Consider the following 14486-nt stretch of genomic DNA (forward strand, 5'->3'; position numbering starts at 1 on the left):
GAAAATCAAACCAAGCAATGATCGTTATTCCTGTAGTTTAACTTTATCTTATATACAAATAGTAATACTGAAGAATTTATTTAAGTGGCTCGTTCGAACAAACAAAAAGTATAAAAACGATATGTTTTATAGCAAATTTAAATCTTTGAACTCATTTATCTCAAAATGTTGTTTTTTTTACTTAAGTACTTTTAGCAGTAAGGTCTTCTATTATTAACTTTAAATGTTTCTTTTTCCACTAAACTGCCGAAATAGTTATATTTCTTGGTAAAAAAAAACAAGTTTAGAGAGGTCCAATTAAAAGTAAAATAATACTTTTTTGGGCAATTAGTCGATTTAATAGTCCGTGGGCCAAAAGGTCTTAGACTATCATTCATTTGGAAATTATTTCAGCAAATCGGCTTTCAAAAACATGGTTTCTGAAAAAAATTAACCTTTAGGAAAGTTGTTTTCGGGTAATCTTCGCAGAGCCAGTACCGCTGTAGTGTAATATCTATGCCTACACTTTTAATAGACCTACGCGCTGGTACACTCGGTTTATCAATACATTACACAGCGCGGGATGTTACATAGCAGATGCCCTTGTAGATAGTTCGTACACCGTTACCGGTAGCCTGGAAGAAACTCTGCCCTAAACCAAGACTTAAATCTAAAACTAAGTTTTCTCCCTAGCCGTATCTCTGCACACGTTAAAATATAATTATCTATTTTACCGGCGATAAGAATATGGGGGTACGGCTAATCGAAATGAACCCAGAAGAAAAGCTATACTTTGTACGGAGTGAGACGTTAAACCCGTATGCCCGTAACAAACACTAAACACTAAGCTCTTTTTAAAAATATGTAGATATTTGCTTGTAGAAAACTTTCGTTCTAATTTGTATACCTGCATTTTTTTTATCACAAATAATTAAAACAAACTAAATAGGAGAAGAAATAAAAAGTAATTTAAAATATTAACTTTGAGTTACAGAGAAATTCATTATCATAAACATGGGTTATTGCCCTCTACTAATATATATTTTTACTTTCTCGTATATACGAAGTATAGAGAAAGTCTTGTAATCGTGCAAAAAAAAAAATCGAGATTTTTGCAAATCTCGACGTTTTACATCTCACTGATACGGAAAAACATAATTTTGCAATCTTGTCCGTATGTCTGTGTGTCTGTGTGTGTGTGTGTGTGTGTGTGTGTGTGTATCCGTGTGTAAACACGATAACTTGAGTACCGTTACAGCTAGGTTGATGAAATTTCATATACAAGTATTTTATCAAAATCGTAGATCCGTATCAACTTTTGAGCGATTTCGGATAACCGGAAGTGGTACTTTTTCTACTTTGAATTTTTCAAAAGCCTATAACTTGAGTACTATTTCAGATAGATAAATGAAATTTGATATGTAAGTAAAAGATCTAATTCTCTACCTTCTGTCAAATTTTGAGAATTTTTCGTTGACCGGAAGTACTTATTTACGCTACTTCCGATTTCTCAAAAAACTAATGTAAATTTTAAAAGTACTAATAATATTGCGCACTATTATGCGCTTTTTTATTCGCGTTCACTTGGTGTGCAATTAATTTGTCTACGAGATTTTATTCTATTTTTAAAACTTTAAGTATTTAAAATGGATTAAAAATCATGTCTATAGCCCGAGTTCCCATCCCCTGTTATTACTTTCTCGTATATACGAAGTATAGAGAAAGTCTTGTAATCGTGCAAAAAAAAAAAATCGAGATTTTTGCAAATCTCGACGTTTTACATCTCACTGATACGGAAAAACATAATTTTGCAATCTTGTCCGTATGTCTGTGTGTCTGTGTGTGTGTGTGTGTGTGTGTGTGTGTGTGTGTCCGTGTGTAAACACGATAACTTGAGTACCGTTACAGCTAGGTTGATGAAATTTCATATACAAGTATTTTATCAAAATCGTAGATCCGTATCAACTTTTGAGCGATTTCGGATAACCGGAAGTGGTACTTTTTCTACTTTGAATTTTTCAAAAGCCTATAACTTGAGTACTATTTCAGATAGATAAATGAAATTTGATATGTAAGTAAAAGATCTAATTCTCTACCTTCTGTCAAATTTTGAGAATTTTTCGTTGACCGGAAGTACTTATTTACGCTACTTCCGATTTCTCAAAAAACTAATGTAAATTTTAAAAGTACTAATAATATTGCGCACTATTATGCGCTTTTTTATTCGCGTTCACTTGGTGTGCAATTAATTTGTCTACGAGATTTTATTCTATTTTTAAAACTTTAAGTATTTAAAATGGATTAAAAATCATGTCTATAGCCCGAGTTCCCATCCCCTGTTATTTTATATAAGAATAATCGAGAAAGTTTAGGGGAGATCACTCCCGGTTTATTTTTACCTTAGCTGGTCTACATTAAAAATGCGTACAGGGATTATGTGACCAGGATGGGTGGGTTTTTTTTTCCCTGGGAAACTCACCAGGATATAAAAACAAAAAACACATTAACTGTAGGCCCTATATACGTACTTAAGTAAGTCACATTGTAGAATTCCCGATTTCTATTTATAAACCATTGAGACAGTTTCTCTAGGTCAGATTAATCTGACATTACATTGGTGTGGGAGGAATGAAAGGAGACAGGTTTTTTTTTTTTCAATGCGTCTTTGTGTAACCGAAATGGGTGGGGGTGGGGGGAGGGGGGGGGTAGACGTCTGGGTGAATTAGAAAAGTATCTTGTTTAATTAAATTATTGTCTTGTATCAAAGACTTCGGAGCGTTTATCTGAATCGGTCAAAGTCGGATGTGACGAACTCTACTGTTTTAAAAAAAAAAACCAGAATTTGTCGATTAACCAGACCCACATATTTGTAAAGCTCGACTACAGTGATACTTTTACCTTTCATCTAAGCTAAGCCAAAAACTAAATCTGATCTAAATCTGATCCTCCCCTAATCCTAATCAGAGTTTCTTCCAGTCATCTCTTCGGGGGGGGGGGGGGGGGGGGGCCAAGCCCCCCCGAAATTTTTTTACCGCCCCCCCCCCCCCCCCCGAATGGAATGAAATTTATATAGAAAATATATACTTTTAACAGTGTCCCTAACATTACATTTAATCTCAGTTTAAATCTTTCGTTGCAGCTGATGTTTTATTTTCAGCTATCACAACATAAATTTACTTTTAAAAATTACATTTATTAAAAAAATACTAATAAAAGCCCTCATTTTGTATATTTTCATTAGCTATTATTGTTGGAAATAGATTGTTTGATTTATTTTAATACAAATTATGTAATATCTTTTAAACATTTCAGTTTTGCTGTAAGAAGCGAAAAAGCCCCTCGCTACCTCAAATATTAGTCTATAGCGTGAGACATTGCAAAATTTTTTTCCTAAGTGTGAGCTGACATACATCCCCCTACTCACCCCACCTCTGTGAGTGTCGTGTGAGCAACCTCAAATCCCCATCTTCCTGTAAATCCCAACAGTGAGCCGCCACCCCCCTCAACTCACCTGTCTGACCATCCTGCGAGCCACCTTCCCCCCCCCCCCCATCCATTGAGCAACCATGGCTGTGACCTGCTGCACCTGCATGCCTCACCGCTACTTCATCGTCATGCTCTGCTTCTTCGGCATGCTCATCAGCGTTGGTTACCGCAGCAACTTCGCTCTCGTCATCACGCACATCAACGCCTTCGCCTCGCCCAACGACACGGGTTCTTCTACAGATGGCTCGCTGTTTCCTAATGTAAGTTGTTGGAATAGTTGTGTCCTAATGTAAGTTGTTGGAATAGTTGTTTCCTAATGTAAGTTGTTGTAATAGTTGTTTCCTAATGTAAGTTGTTGTAATAGTTGTTTCATAATGTAAGTTGTTGGAATAGTTGTTTCCTAATGTAAGTTGTTAAAGTAGATGTTTCCTGATGTAAATTGTTAGGATATTTGTTGAAATTTAAGTTGGTGGAATAGTTGATTCCTAATGTAAGTTGTTGGAATAGTTGTTTTCTGATATCAATTGCTGTGATATTTGTTCTAATGTAAGTTGTTAGAATAGTTGTTTCCTGATGTTAATTGTTAGGACATTTGTTCTAATACAAGTTGTTGTAATACTTGTTTCCTAATCTAAGTTGATGGGATAATGGATTCCAAAGTGGTTATAATTGTTGTTCGCTATTATAAGTTGGTGTATTACTTGTTGTAATTGTGTAATTGTTGTTTCCTAATTAATGTGTAGGAATATTTGAAGTAACAGTTGTTTCCTAATATAATTGTTTGGATAATTGTTTTCTAATGTACTTTGTGATGGTATTTGTTTACTATCGTAAACTCTTAATCAGCAAGTTGTTTCATAATGTAAGTTTTTTGTCTAGTGAAAATTGTAAGGTTATCTGTTAGATAATTTCAGCTGTTAAATAAAGTAAGTGGTTGGTATAGATGTACTGTTATAGGTGTGTGGTATAATTGTTCTGTTTTATTATGATCGCTGTTTTGTTTTTCAATTTATTTTGTTTTTAACCTTGTAATTAAGATTTTACCACAAATCGATAATCCATGCTCAGCAAACCGAAAAAAAAAGATCATTCAATTTTTAATCAACTTCCTCTTTATAGCAAAGCTTTAAAAATAATGTCGTAAACCTGTGTTATTAATGTTTAATTAATTAGATTTTTAACATTTTTAACAAAAGCTTTTTGTTAAATTTGATAAATTATTTTCTCCCATATTAGATTTCGCCACTTAACATTTTGTCTTATTAAAAAACATTCCAGTGTACAACTGAGGGCACGTCCAGAGATCGTGTGACCCATTGGGACGGTTCCACCGTGTTTCTGTTCAGCACGTCTTACTTTGTGGGTCAATTGGTGGCGTCCATCCCAGGGGGAGCCATGGTGCAGAAGTTTTCAGCCAAATGGTAAGATTCTTAGATCCGTTGTGGAATGTATTCAAAGTAAACACTTTAGTGGTGGAAAAGGAAACAGTAACAAAAAATATTGCAATGGGTTTACTTTTAGAAACGAAATTTATAAAGGTTTACATTTAAAAAAAAACAAACAATAGTTGGATTATTGTCAAGATAAGATATAGGATGGGGAACAGGGTATTACCCCCCCCCCCCAGATCAATTACCCCCGAACATCCCCCCGACATAAGCCCCTGGAGAAATTACCCCCCCCCCACCCCGAAAATTTCAAGTGCCCCCCCCCCCCCCCGGAGAAAAAAGTCTGGAAGAAACACTGGAGGGGGATAATTGACAGGGGGTGGGCTAATAGTTCCGGGGGGGGGGGGGGTAATGTCCTAGACCCTATAGAATGATATGTGGAACATACTGATGATATGTGAAATATCCTGACGATATGTGGAATATACTGATCTTGCTGAATAAAAGGATAGGCTGTTGAACAATAGTAGTATATCCAATAATTAAGCACTCTCCCCTCCCTCTACCCCCAGGGTGTTTGGCCTGACCGTGCTCATCTCTAGCGTGTTGCAGATGTTGGCACCGCTGGCATCCGAGATCACGTGGTTGATTTTTGTCTTCCGTGTTGTCCAGGGTGGAGTCGAGGTAAGCTTTTTGTTTTTGTCTGCTGGTCTGGTAGTTCACCTGAACTAACTTCCCGCATTGTTTGTGTGGTGTATTTTGTAAGGTGTATTTTGTAAGGTGTATTTTGTGAGGTGTATTTTGTGAGGTGTATTTTGTGAGGTGTATTTTGTGAGGTGTATTTTGTGAAATGTATTTTGTGAAGTGTATTTTGTGAGGTGTATTTTGTGAGGTGTATTTTATGAGGTGTATTTTGTGAGGTGTATTTTATGAGGTGTATTTTGTGAGGTGTACTTTGTGAGGTGTATTTTTTGAGGTGTATTTTGTGAGGTGTATTTTGTGAGGTGTATTTCGTGAGGTGTATTTTGTGAGATGTACTTTGCCATTGAATGTCTTCTTGTAGTTTACCTGAATTTGTTTCTCGTACTGTTATTGAGGCGTATTTTGTCACTGAATACATTTCAAACGACAGAGACAGCCTATATGTATCGCTTTAACAGAGTTCCCATACGAGCATCGCTTATCCAAACAAACAAATTCCCTAAACCTATTTTTTGTGAATCCCTAAACAGCGACTTTCCATATCATCACATAGAGAGTTGTTTTCCCCGCATACAAACTTCATTAATGCCCACATACAGTCTTCTCTAAATTCCAGTCACTCCTCATTTACATAACTCTCTTAATCCACGAAGTACAGCCTTCTCTTAATCCACATCCCACAGTCTCCTCTTTATCCACAACAAACAGCCTCCTTTAATCCACCACATAAGCCTTCTCTTAATCCACCACATATAACCCCCTTAGTCCACAACATACAGCCTTCCCTTAATCTACCGCATACAGCCTTCTCCAAATCAATTGCATACAGCCTCCTTTAATCCACCACATAAGCCTTCTCTTAATCCACCACATATAACCCCCTTAGTCCACAAGATACAGCCTTCCCTTAATCTACCGCATACAGCTTTCTCCAAATCAATTGCATACAATCTCCCCTTAATCCACCACATACCGCATTCCCTTAATCCCCATACTAATCTATTTCCCAGGCCATCACAGTGCCATCTATGAATGCCGTCATATCAGCATGGACTCCAAAAGCTGAACGAGCCAGATTAATTAATTTCGCATACGCCGGTGAGTATCGCAATTACCATTGTGTACAACCTTTCTTATGACCCTATGTCCCACAAGGAACGAAAATAAAATAAAATGATTCAGTGCTATATTGTGTCGTGATACCATTCCTTCTGTTAACCATTGTATTTACATTCATTTAATATTCTCAATAACATGCGTGAGCTGTATTTAGTGCATTCAAGCAATATACATTCTAGTTACCGTATCATATACATTCTAGTACTGTGCACACTATGTTTAAGAAACGGACAATACGAAAAATACTTTCTTTACTGTAGTGTCTCCAAAACAAAATTTATTTCCACCAAATACCACTATAAGAAATACGAATAAAGTTAACAAAACGTGACGTAATTTGTTTTGGTTACTCACATCTAGGTGTGTACCTAAGTCCAGCCCTGGCTAATTTTAGCACAGGCGCGTGCTTGTGTTACGTCAGTTGGGATAGCAGTATGTATATGTATGGTAAGTCATGACCTCATTCAGCACAACTCTACTGCTTCTTTCAATTCTAATATATATATATATATATATATATATATATATATATATATATATATATATATATATATATATATATATATATATATATATATATATATATATATGTGTGTGTGTGTGTGTGTGTGTGTGTGTGTGTGTGTAAAATATATATTTGTTAAAATTAGCATTTAGCGTTAAAAGCAAATGAATGTTTAAAAATTTAATAAACTATAAATGTAATCTATCTCTGTTTTAATTAATTGTATTTCCATGTGTCTCCCCCAGGCGGGGCGGGTGTGGTTTGGACCATCATCTTCCTCCTGTTTGTCTACCCCACCCCCTTGTCCCACCCCAAGGTACTGGACGTGGAAGAACAGCTCCTCCAGCAGCAGGCTATACAGGCCAGCAGCACGGTAAGTTGTGGGGTAACGTGTATAATGTCAGCCGTCACCCTTGTCACTGGGGGAGAGGGGGGGGAGTAGGAGTGTGGTTGTTGTCCAGCACGCTTGTGATGTAAAATTGTAAATTTTAATTTACAACTGATCCCTGACACTCAATTATATTGTGTGTGTAAACTTGCACAATCACACATTTGTTGACGTGTTCTGTTAGATGCTGTTTTTTTTTTTTAAGTTTAATCTATTTCTGAGATCATGGAGATCAACTCTAAAGCTAAAATGGTTTTAAAATTTATAATGACCAGCTAGAATTGATTTTGTTTAGAATAATAATTTTTTAAACCAAAATTTGTACCTATAAAATGCTTTAAACTTTAAATAATTGTATGCATGTTTTTCAATCATTACGGAAGACAACTAGGGTTTTTTAGATTTTGAAAAAATTCCTTGATTAGTTTCCCCTTTTTGGTTTATGCTCAATAATAGACCTGTATTAAGTATTTATAGTAGAGTTTTTATTTTATTTTTCGGTTTCGTTACGCAAAAAAAAAAAAAAAAAAAAAAAAAAAAAAGCCATAAAAAATTTCAATGTTAAAATAGAATCTTTGCTTCTATTGATTTAAAATAGTAAATGCTTTACTTTATGTTTTAAAAGAACATAAAGTTACACCATTGGCTAAGAGGTTTTGTTGCAGAAGCAGCGAGCACCCCCCTACCCTCTCCACTCTATATAGACACACACACATACAGATAATAATATGTTGCAACTTAAGATGAAAAACTATAATTCAATGTGTATCGATAGACGAACAGGCCAGTTTTACGATCAATTTTTTTATGTGTATAAAAACCATGGAAAAAAAAACAATTGTATTCAAATTTCCTACAGAGGACGTCCCATGGAAAAAAAAAATTATTACACAGAATGTGAATGTCCTATGGTTAAAAAATATTTATATTTTACTACACAGAATGTGAAGGTCCCATAAAAAATATTTCTATTTTCCCATACAGAATTTAAAGGTCCCATAACAAAATAGTTCTATTTTCCCACGCAGAATGTGAAGGTCCCATACAAAATTATTTCTATATCCCCTACAGAATGTGAAGGTCCCATAAAAAATGTTTCTATTTTCCCATAGAGAATTTAAAGGTCCCATAAAAATTATTTCTATTTTCGCACGCAGAATATGAAGGTCCCATAAAAAATGTTTATATTTTCCCATACAGAATGTGAAGGTCCTATGAAAAAAAATATTCTATTTTCCCTACAGAATGTGAAGGTCCTAAGAATTTTTATTTCTATTTTCCTACAGAACTTGAAGGTCCCATGGAAAAGTTTCTTCACTTCACTGCCTGTGCTTGCCATATGGGTCGGTGCTTTCTGTCGTAACTTCATCTTTGCCATGCTCATCACAGAGATCCAACAGTACTACAAGGACGTGTACAGTCTCAGCTCGGCCATGGTAGGTCTACGGTCATCACGTGATCAGGATATGATGTCAGTTCAATGGGTATAAATAGGAATTTGGAGGGGGAGTTTTATCAGTGTCTGATAATGGGAATGGGGATGTTTCTTTACTGCTAGTCAGCTGAATACAGTTTGACCAAAACAAATATCAAATATTTAAACGTTTTATTTCATAACATTGCCTTCTAGTAATTTCTGTTTTATTTTAATTTTTCGCAGAACGGACTTCTCAATGGGCTGCCTCACATTTTTATGGGAATTTTTATGATTTTCGGATCTTTTATCTTCGACTTTTTGGCAAAAAATAATATTTTGAGCATGACAAAAGTCAGGAAATTGGCTCAAGGATCTGGTAAAAACAACACGTCAATTTTTTCTTTAAAACTTTTAACCTAAAATAATAACACAAAAAAATACAACATTCGTGAGGACATTGTCTGTTTAAAATTGTAAAATATTTTTTCTTCCTTTCGCATTTTTAAAAGCGAATCGATAAAAAACCTGGCTGCCACTTATTTCGTTTTTTTTTTCTTTAGGTTTTGGCATCCAAGGCGCCTGTATCCTGGCCATTGGTTTCCTTGACAACCACATCCATGTTTTCGTATTGTTTTGTGTTGGTGTGGCTTTTAGCGGATTTGCCATCTCAGGTGAGCTAAAGGATTCATGTTTATGTTTATTGGTATTTATTGTTTTAGGGTTCGTCCATAAATGGGAGTGGTGGGAGGGGGGGGGGGGGTTGTAACGAAGAGTGATGAGGGGGAGCTGGGTTTATATAGTGTGATGTCACGCTTTTGCATTTAAAAAAAATCATGTTAGGAACTAAATTGTAGGCATTTATATCACGTTTTTGAAAAACCTGTGTTTGTAAATTGTAATTGAAATGGATTAATGTAATCTATGTTAACTGATAGTGAATATTTTAGTAAAAAGCAAAATCGATGTTTAATAAACTTAAACTGCAATTTTTTATTTATTTTTGGGGGGAGGGGGAGGGGGTCCTGGGTTTTTTTGTGAGGATGTGTGACGGTGGGGAATTGGGGGGGGGGGGGGGGATAAAAATTGTTTTAAAAAGCGAGACGTCATTTGTGGATGACCTCTTAGACGGATCTCCGAGCATTACTTTTCTTATCTTTGAATCGACAGCTTTTTAACTCTTGGATAAAACGCGTTTACAAAAGTAATCCCTTGGCATATTAACCTTTGCCCTACAATTTACCAAACCAATTCCTTAGTTATAGTGACCTTTGCCCCTTATAAGGTTACCAGCCCACCCCCTCCCCCCCCCCCAGGTTACCAAACCAATTCCTTATTTATAATGACCTTTGCCCCCCTACAGGTTACCAGACCAACCCCTTAGAATATTGAACTTTGTCTCCACAGGTTACCAGACCAACCCCTTAGATCTGGCACCACAGTACGCTGGGCCGTTGACGGGGATCTCAAGAACAGGGATGTTGGGATCAATTATAAGCACGGTGCTGGCGTCACGCTTGACTGGAAGCACACATGTGAGTTGCTGGTGTTTTTGTTGGTAGTGGTGGTGATGGTGTTTTGTTGTTGGTGTTGTTGATGGTGTTTTGTTGTTGGTGTTGTTGATGGTAGTATCTGTTTAAATACGATGTTTTGTTGTTGTTATTGGTGATTTGTGTTGTTGATGTTGGCTTTTATAGTGGTGATGTTGTTTTTGTTGTCGGAAGTGGTGGTGTTTTGTTGTTATTGGTGTTTTGTGTTGTTTATGTTGGCTTTGGTGCATGTGTTTCGTTATTAGTGTTGTTGATGGTAGTATTTGTGTTATTCTATTGGTTGCAGTGGTGATGGTGCTGTTGTTTTTTATTTTCTCTATGATGATAGCTTTGGTTTATTATGTAACCTCGAGTATGCACGTATGTCTCAGCAAACGAAAAAATTGTTGTCATCTTTCATATCTGTGTGAAACGTGAGAAAAAAAAAACTAAACAAAATGCGTCTTTTTAACATGATTATTTTTTAAAAATTTGTATCTAATTGTTATATGATTAAGGCTTTTGTGTAAAATTATAGAAGATTGTGTGAACTATACCTTTTAACAAATATTAACACAAATCTTCAAAAAAAAATGACTTAGAGATTGTGTTATTGTCGTAACGATTTGTTCTGAATGTTGATTAGACTGCATTTTAACAGAAGGGATAGTAGCAGACACGCATCGACATATTGATTTAAAAAAATCACATTTCGTGCGTTTACTAAACAACTTTATTTTTTTTCTTTCTAGAGTCTCAAGGACTGGCAGATTCTCTTCATCATCGGCGGCAGCCTTCACCTTGCCGGGGTCGTCTTCTACAGCATCTTCGCCTCCGGCAGCTTACAGCCGTGGGCCAAGCCAGAGTTCCAGCAGAGCGTGGAGGCCGGGGATGAGGAAAGTAGCGACGAGAGAAGCGCCTTGGTCAAACAAAGCGTCCCCGAGTTTATCCCTTCACCGACATACGGGGCGTTTTCAAATGACGCAACTTGTACCAGCATTCAGAGTCGTTGATTTTTTATTCTCATACAGGACATTTTAGGGTAATTTAACATGTTCCAGCATTCAGAGGAGTTGATTTTTTATTCGCATACGGGACATTTTAGGGTAATTTAACATGTTCCAGCATTCAGAGGAGTTGATTTTTTATTCTCATTCGGGGCATTTTGGAATTCAATTTGCTCTAACATCCAGATGGGTTGATTTTTATTTTCACATGGGGCATTCTCTGATTAGGGAACTAGCAACGTTATCATTGGGGTTAAAAATCATTCCAACACGGGGCATTTTCTAATGAGGTAACATTCTCCATCATTCAGAGATGTTAAATTTTATTCCCATACTTGGACATTTTAAGACGATGGAATTTATTGCAGTATCAAGACGGAGGAAGTATTTTCAGAAACAAAACCCCTTCAACTACCATCTAGTGAAGCCAGCTGTATTCAGATTAGTGAACCGTTTCCAAATGTGTATGTTTTGGTAAAAGTGTGAATTTTGTGAATGAGGCAGCGACAGAAATGGACTTCTTCTCTTTACAACGCCCAAACTAAATTTGTTATGGCAGAGTATAATTTGATAACTTTTTGTGCGGGTGATTGTGTGAGCGTGTGGTGACAAGACACATGTGTGTAATGTGTGAGTGTATATTTTACATAATGATGTGTGAATGCTTGTGTGTGGTATTTTATTTGTGAAAGTAGCAATAAACATTTAAAAGAACGCAAGTTGTGTAATGTTTTATAATCTGAATTTAAAACATGTATGTGTGAGAACATCCCATAATTTGGCTGAATTCTTATGTGAACAATCAATGTTAACTTAGCCTTAAGACTTAGTATGTTACATTGATCTCATTTTGTTCAAATAATGTAATTATCTAAATGTCTAATGTACATTCAAATTGGAAAAAAAATATTTTCTATCTTATTTTTAATATGAAGTCGGCATTTTTTAAACAACAGCTATATTTCTCTTTTTTTTTGTTTAAATTATTAACATTGTATTTGTATATTCAATGTGTTTCGTTAGGTTTTGGCGTCAAGTATACATACAGCTTTGAAGATGCAATAAAACGAAGAGTATTAGCATAATTCTAGTGACGAAAAAGGAAAAAAAAAATTTTTACAAAGTGTCACCAAATTTAAGAATTTGTTGTTGATCTCTTCAGTTGAGAATTATTTGCTTTTTGTTTGATAAGACTGCAAAATTTCTGTATAAAATTTTATTACCTAGCTTCAACGTGTAAAAAAACAATATATGTACCACAAAAAACAAATTAAGGACCTATTATATTTGTGTTTTCAATTTCATTTGTGATTTCATGCTACATCAAAACTGATATGTGATATTATTGATTTTAATTTATTTTTAAAGTGAATAAAATAAATTGAAAAGTTTATCGTTGATTACATTTGTAACAAAAAATAGTGTCATTTTAATGAATTAATATTGTGTCAATGTTAAAGATTATTTTGTTTTTAAATTATCAATATATGGCTTATAATTTTTACAACCGTAATCTAGGTTTTGAATTTTCGCCATTGAACTATTATTGAATACTTACAGTGTCTCGAATTTTTCTTAAAACTGCTTTCGCATAATTTCTTTTTCTTTTAATTTTATTATTTTATTATCACTGTCACTGTACATAAGGTCGGCAATCCACTTAGTGTCTAAATAGTGTAATGATGTGTTAATGTAAGGACACGAGAAAATACATCCATTAGATCTGAAACGTAAAACAGTGTCTTAAGTTGAGGATAAACGAATGTACAAAGCTGTGGTCAACTATTTGGAACTTTTCAAATATTTATTGTAAAATCGAAACACTTTATCACAGATAGTAAAGAAAAATGTAACAAAATATTTTTTAATGTACAAAATAATGTATCAAATTAAGTTTAGAATGCATTGCATAAATTTGAGAAAAATTAAGAGGAAATGTTAGATACATTTCAAATTAAATCATATTTATTATCAGGTTTTTTTTACCCACTAACGTTTGGAATAAACTAGTGAAAAAAGCGGACATCAAGTTGAAATACTGGGCCAAGTTTTGCAGTTGTGGTTCTTACCTTACCAGCTACAAAATAAAAACAAAAACGATGTCCACATGATATTGAAAATTGTATTTAACCAATTTAGACTTGTTTCATCTAGTGAAAAATCAAAATCCTTAACTCTCTCTCTCTCTCTCTCTCTCTCTCTCTCTCTCTCTCTCTATCTATCTCTCTCTCTTTCTCTGTCTATCTCACTCCCTCTCTGTCTCTCTAATTATATCCTCTCTTGCGTACTCTTTGTTCTGATTTTCACTTTAACCTCACAATATTCCTTAATTGTTAAGAATAAAAACTTTTTTTTTCTAGAGTTTTCAAAACAATAAACGTTTTCTGGTTATAAATAATTAACCTTTAGAATAGAGCTAACTTTAAAAAACAATAGGTTTAAAATACAAACGGGAGGTACATAAGGTGCTTTAAATGTGCAGCTATACTTTGTTCTTATTGAACAAAAACCGTTCTTTAATTAATGTGAATAAGAATCTCCTGTCAAGAATAAATAGTGTGCTTTCAAAAAAAAAAAAAAAAAAAAACTACAACCAAAAATGTTTTCAATAAAAGTGCACTGCTAAAAATATTGTATCTAAATATTTGTATGAATTTAAAAACAAATGGTACTTCACCACTAGCGATAAATGTAACAATATATATATATATATATATATATATATATATAATATATATATATATATATAATATATATATATATATATATATATATATATATATATATATATATATATATTATATATATATATAATACATAAAGCTCTGAATTTACAGCCCAATTTTATTAAGAGCTTCACGTAAAACAATTTTTTAATGTTGATGGTTCTAAATATTAAAAAGTAAATTTTCTATGTTTAATTCTCTATTCGATGTTAACATCTTTATACATATTTAAAAAAAATGTGC

At 34.4% G+C, this 14486-nt stretch overlaps 1 protein-coding gene across 1 annotated transcript; it reads left to right on the top strand.

The window, feature by feature from the left end:
- The first annotated feature begins 3534 nt into the window (after nucleotides 1-3534).
- On the top strand, nucleotides 3535-12458 carry LOC131942127 (vesicular glutamate transporter 2-like). The gene is made up of 11 exons (XM_059301856.1): nucleotides 3535-3725; nucleotides 4744-4886; nucleotides 5426-5537; nucleotides 6566-6653; nucleotides 7035-7121; nucleotides 7425-7552; nucleotides 8812-9003; nucleotides 9228-9360; nucleotides 9545-9655; nucleotides 10389-10516; nucleotides 11263-12458. The coding sequence occupies exons 1-11, from the start codon at nucleotides 3546-3548 to the stop codon at nucleotides 11521-11523; spliced, it is 1563 nt and encodes a 520-aa protein (XP_059157839.1). The 5' UTR covers nucleotides 3535-3545; the 3' UTR covers nucleotides 11524-12458.
- The last annotated feature ends 2028 nt before the right edge of the window (nucleotides 12459-14486 follow it).

This window comes from Physella acuta, unplaced genomic scaffold, assembly GCF_028476545.2.
Source record: "Physella acuta isolate Inbredline_101_S28 unplaced genomic scaffold, ASM2847654v3 ptg000389l, whole genome shotgun sequence".
Lineage (NCBI taxonomy): Eukaryota > Metazoa > Mollusca > Gastropoda > Physidae > Physella > Physella acuta.

Excerpts from the sequence above, each read along its gene's own strand:
- LOC131942127 (XM_059301856.1), top strand. The coding sequence starts at position 3,546 with ATGGCTGTGACCTGCTGCACCTGCATGCCTCACCGCTACTTCATCGTC. Across the intron at positions 9,004-9,227 it reads ACAGTCTCAGCTCGGCCATG|AACGGACTTCTCAATGGGCT; the intron begins GTAGGTCTACGG and ends AATTTTTCGCAG. Across the intron at positions 9,656-10,388 it reads TAGCGGATTTGCCATCTCAG|GTTACCAGACCAACCCCTTA; the intron begins GTGAGCTAAAGG and ends TTGTCTCCACAG.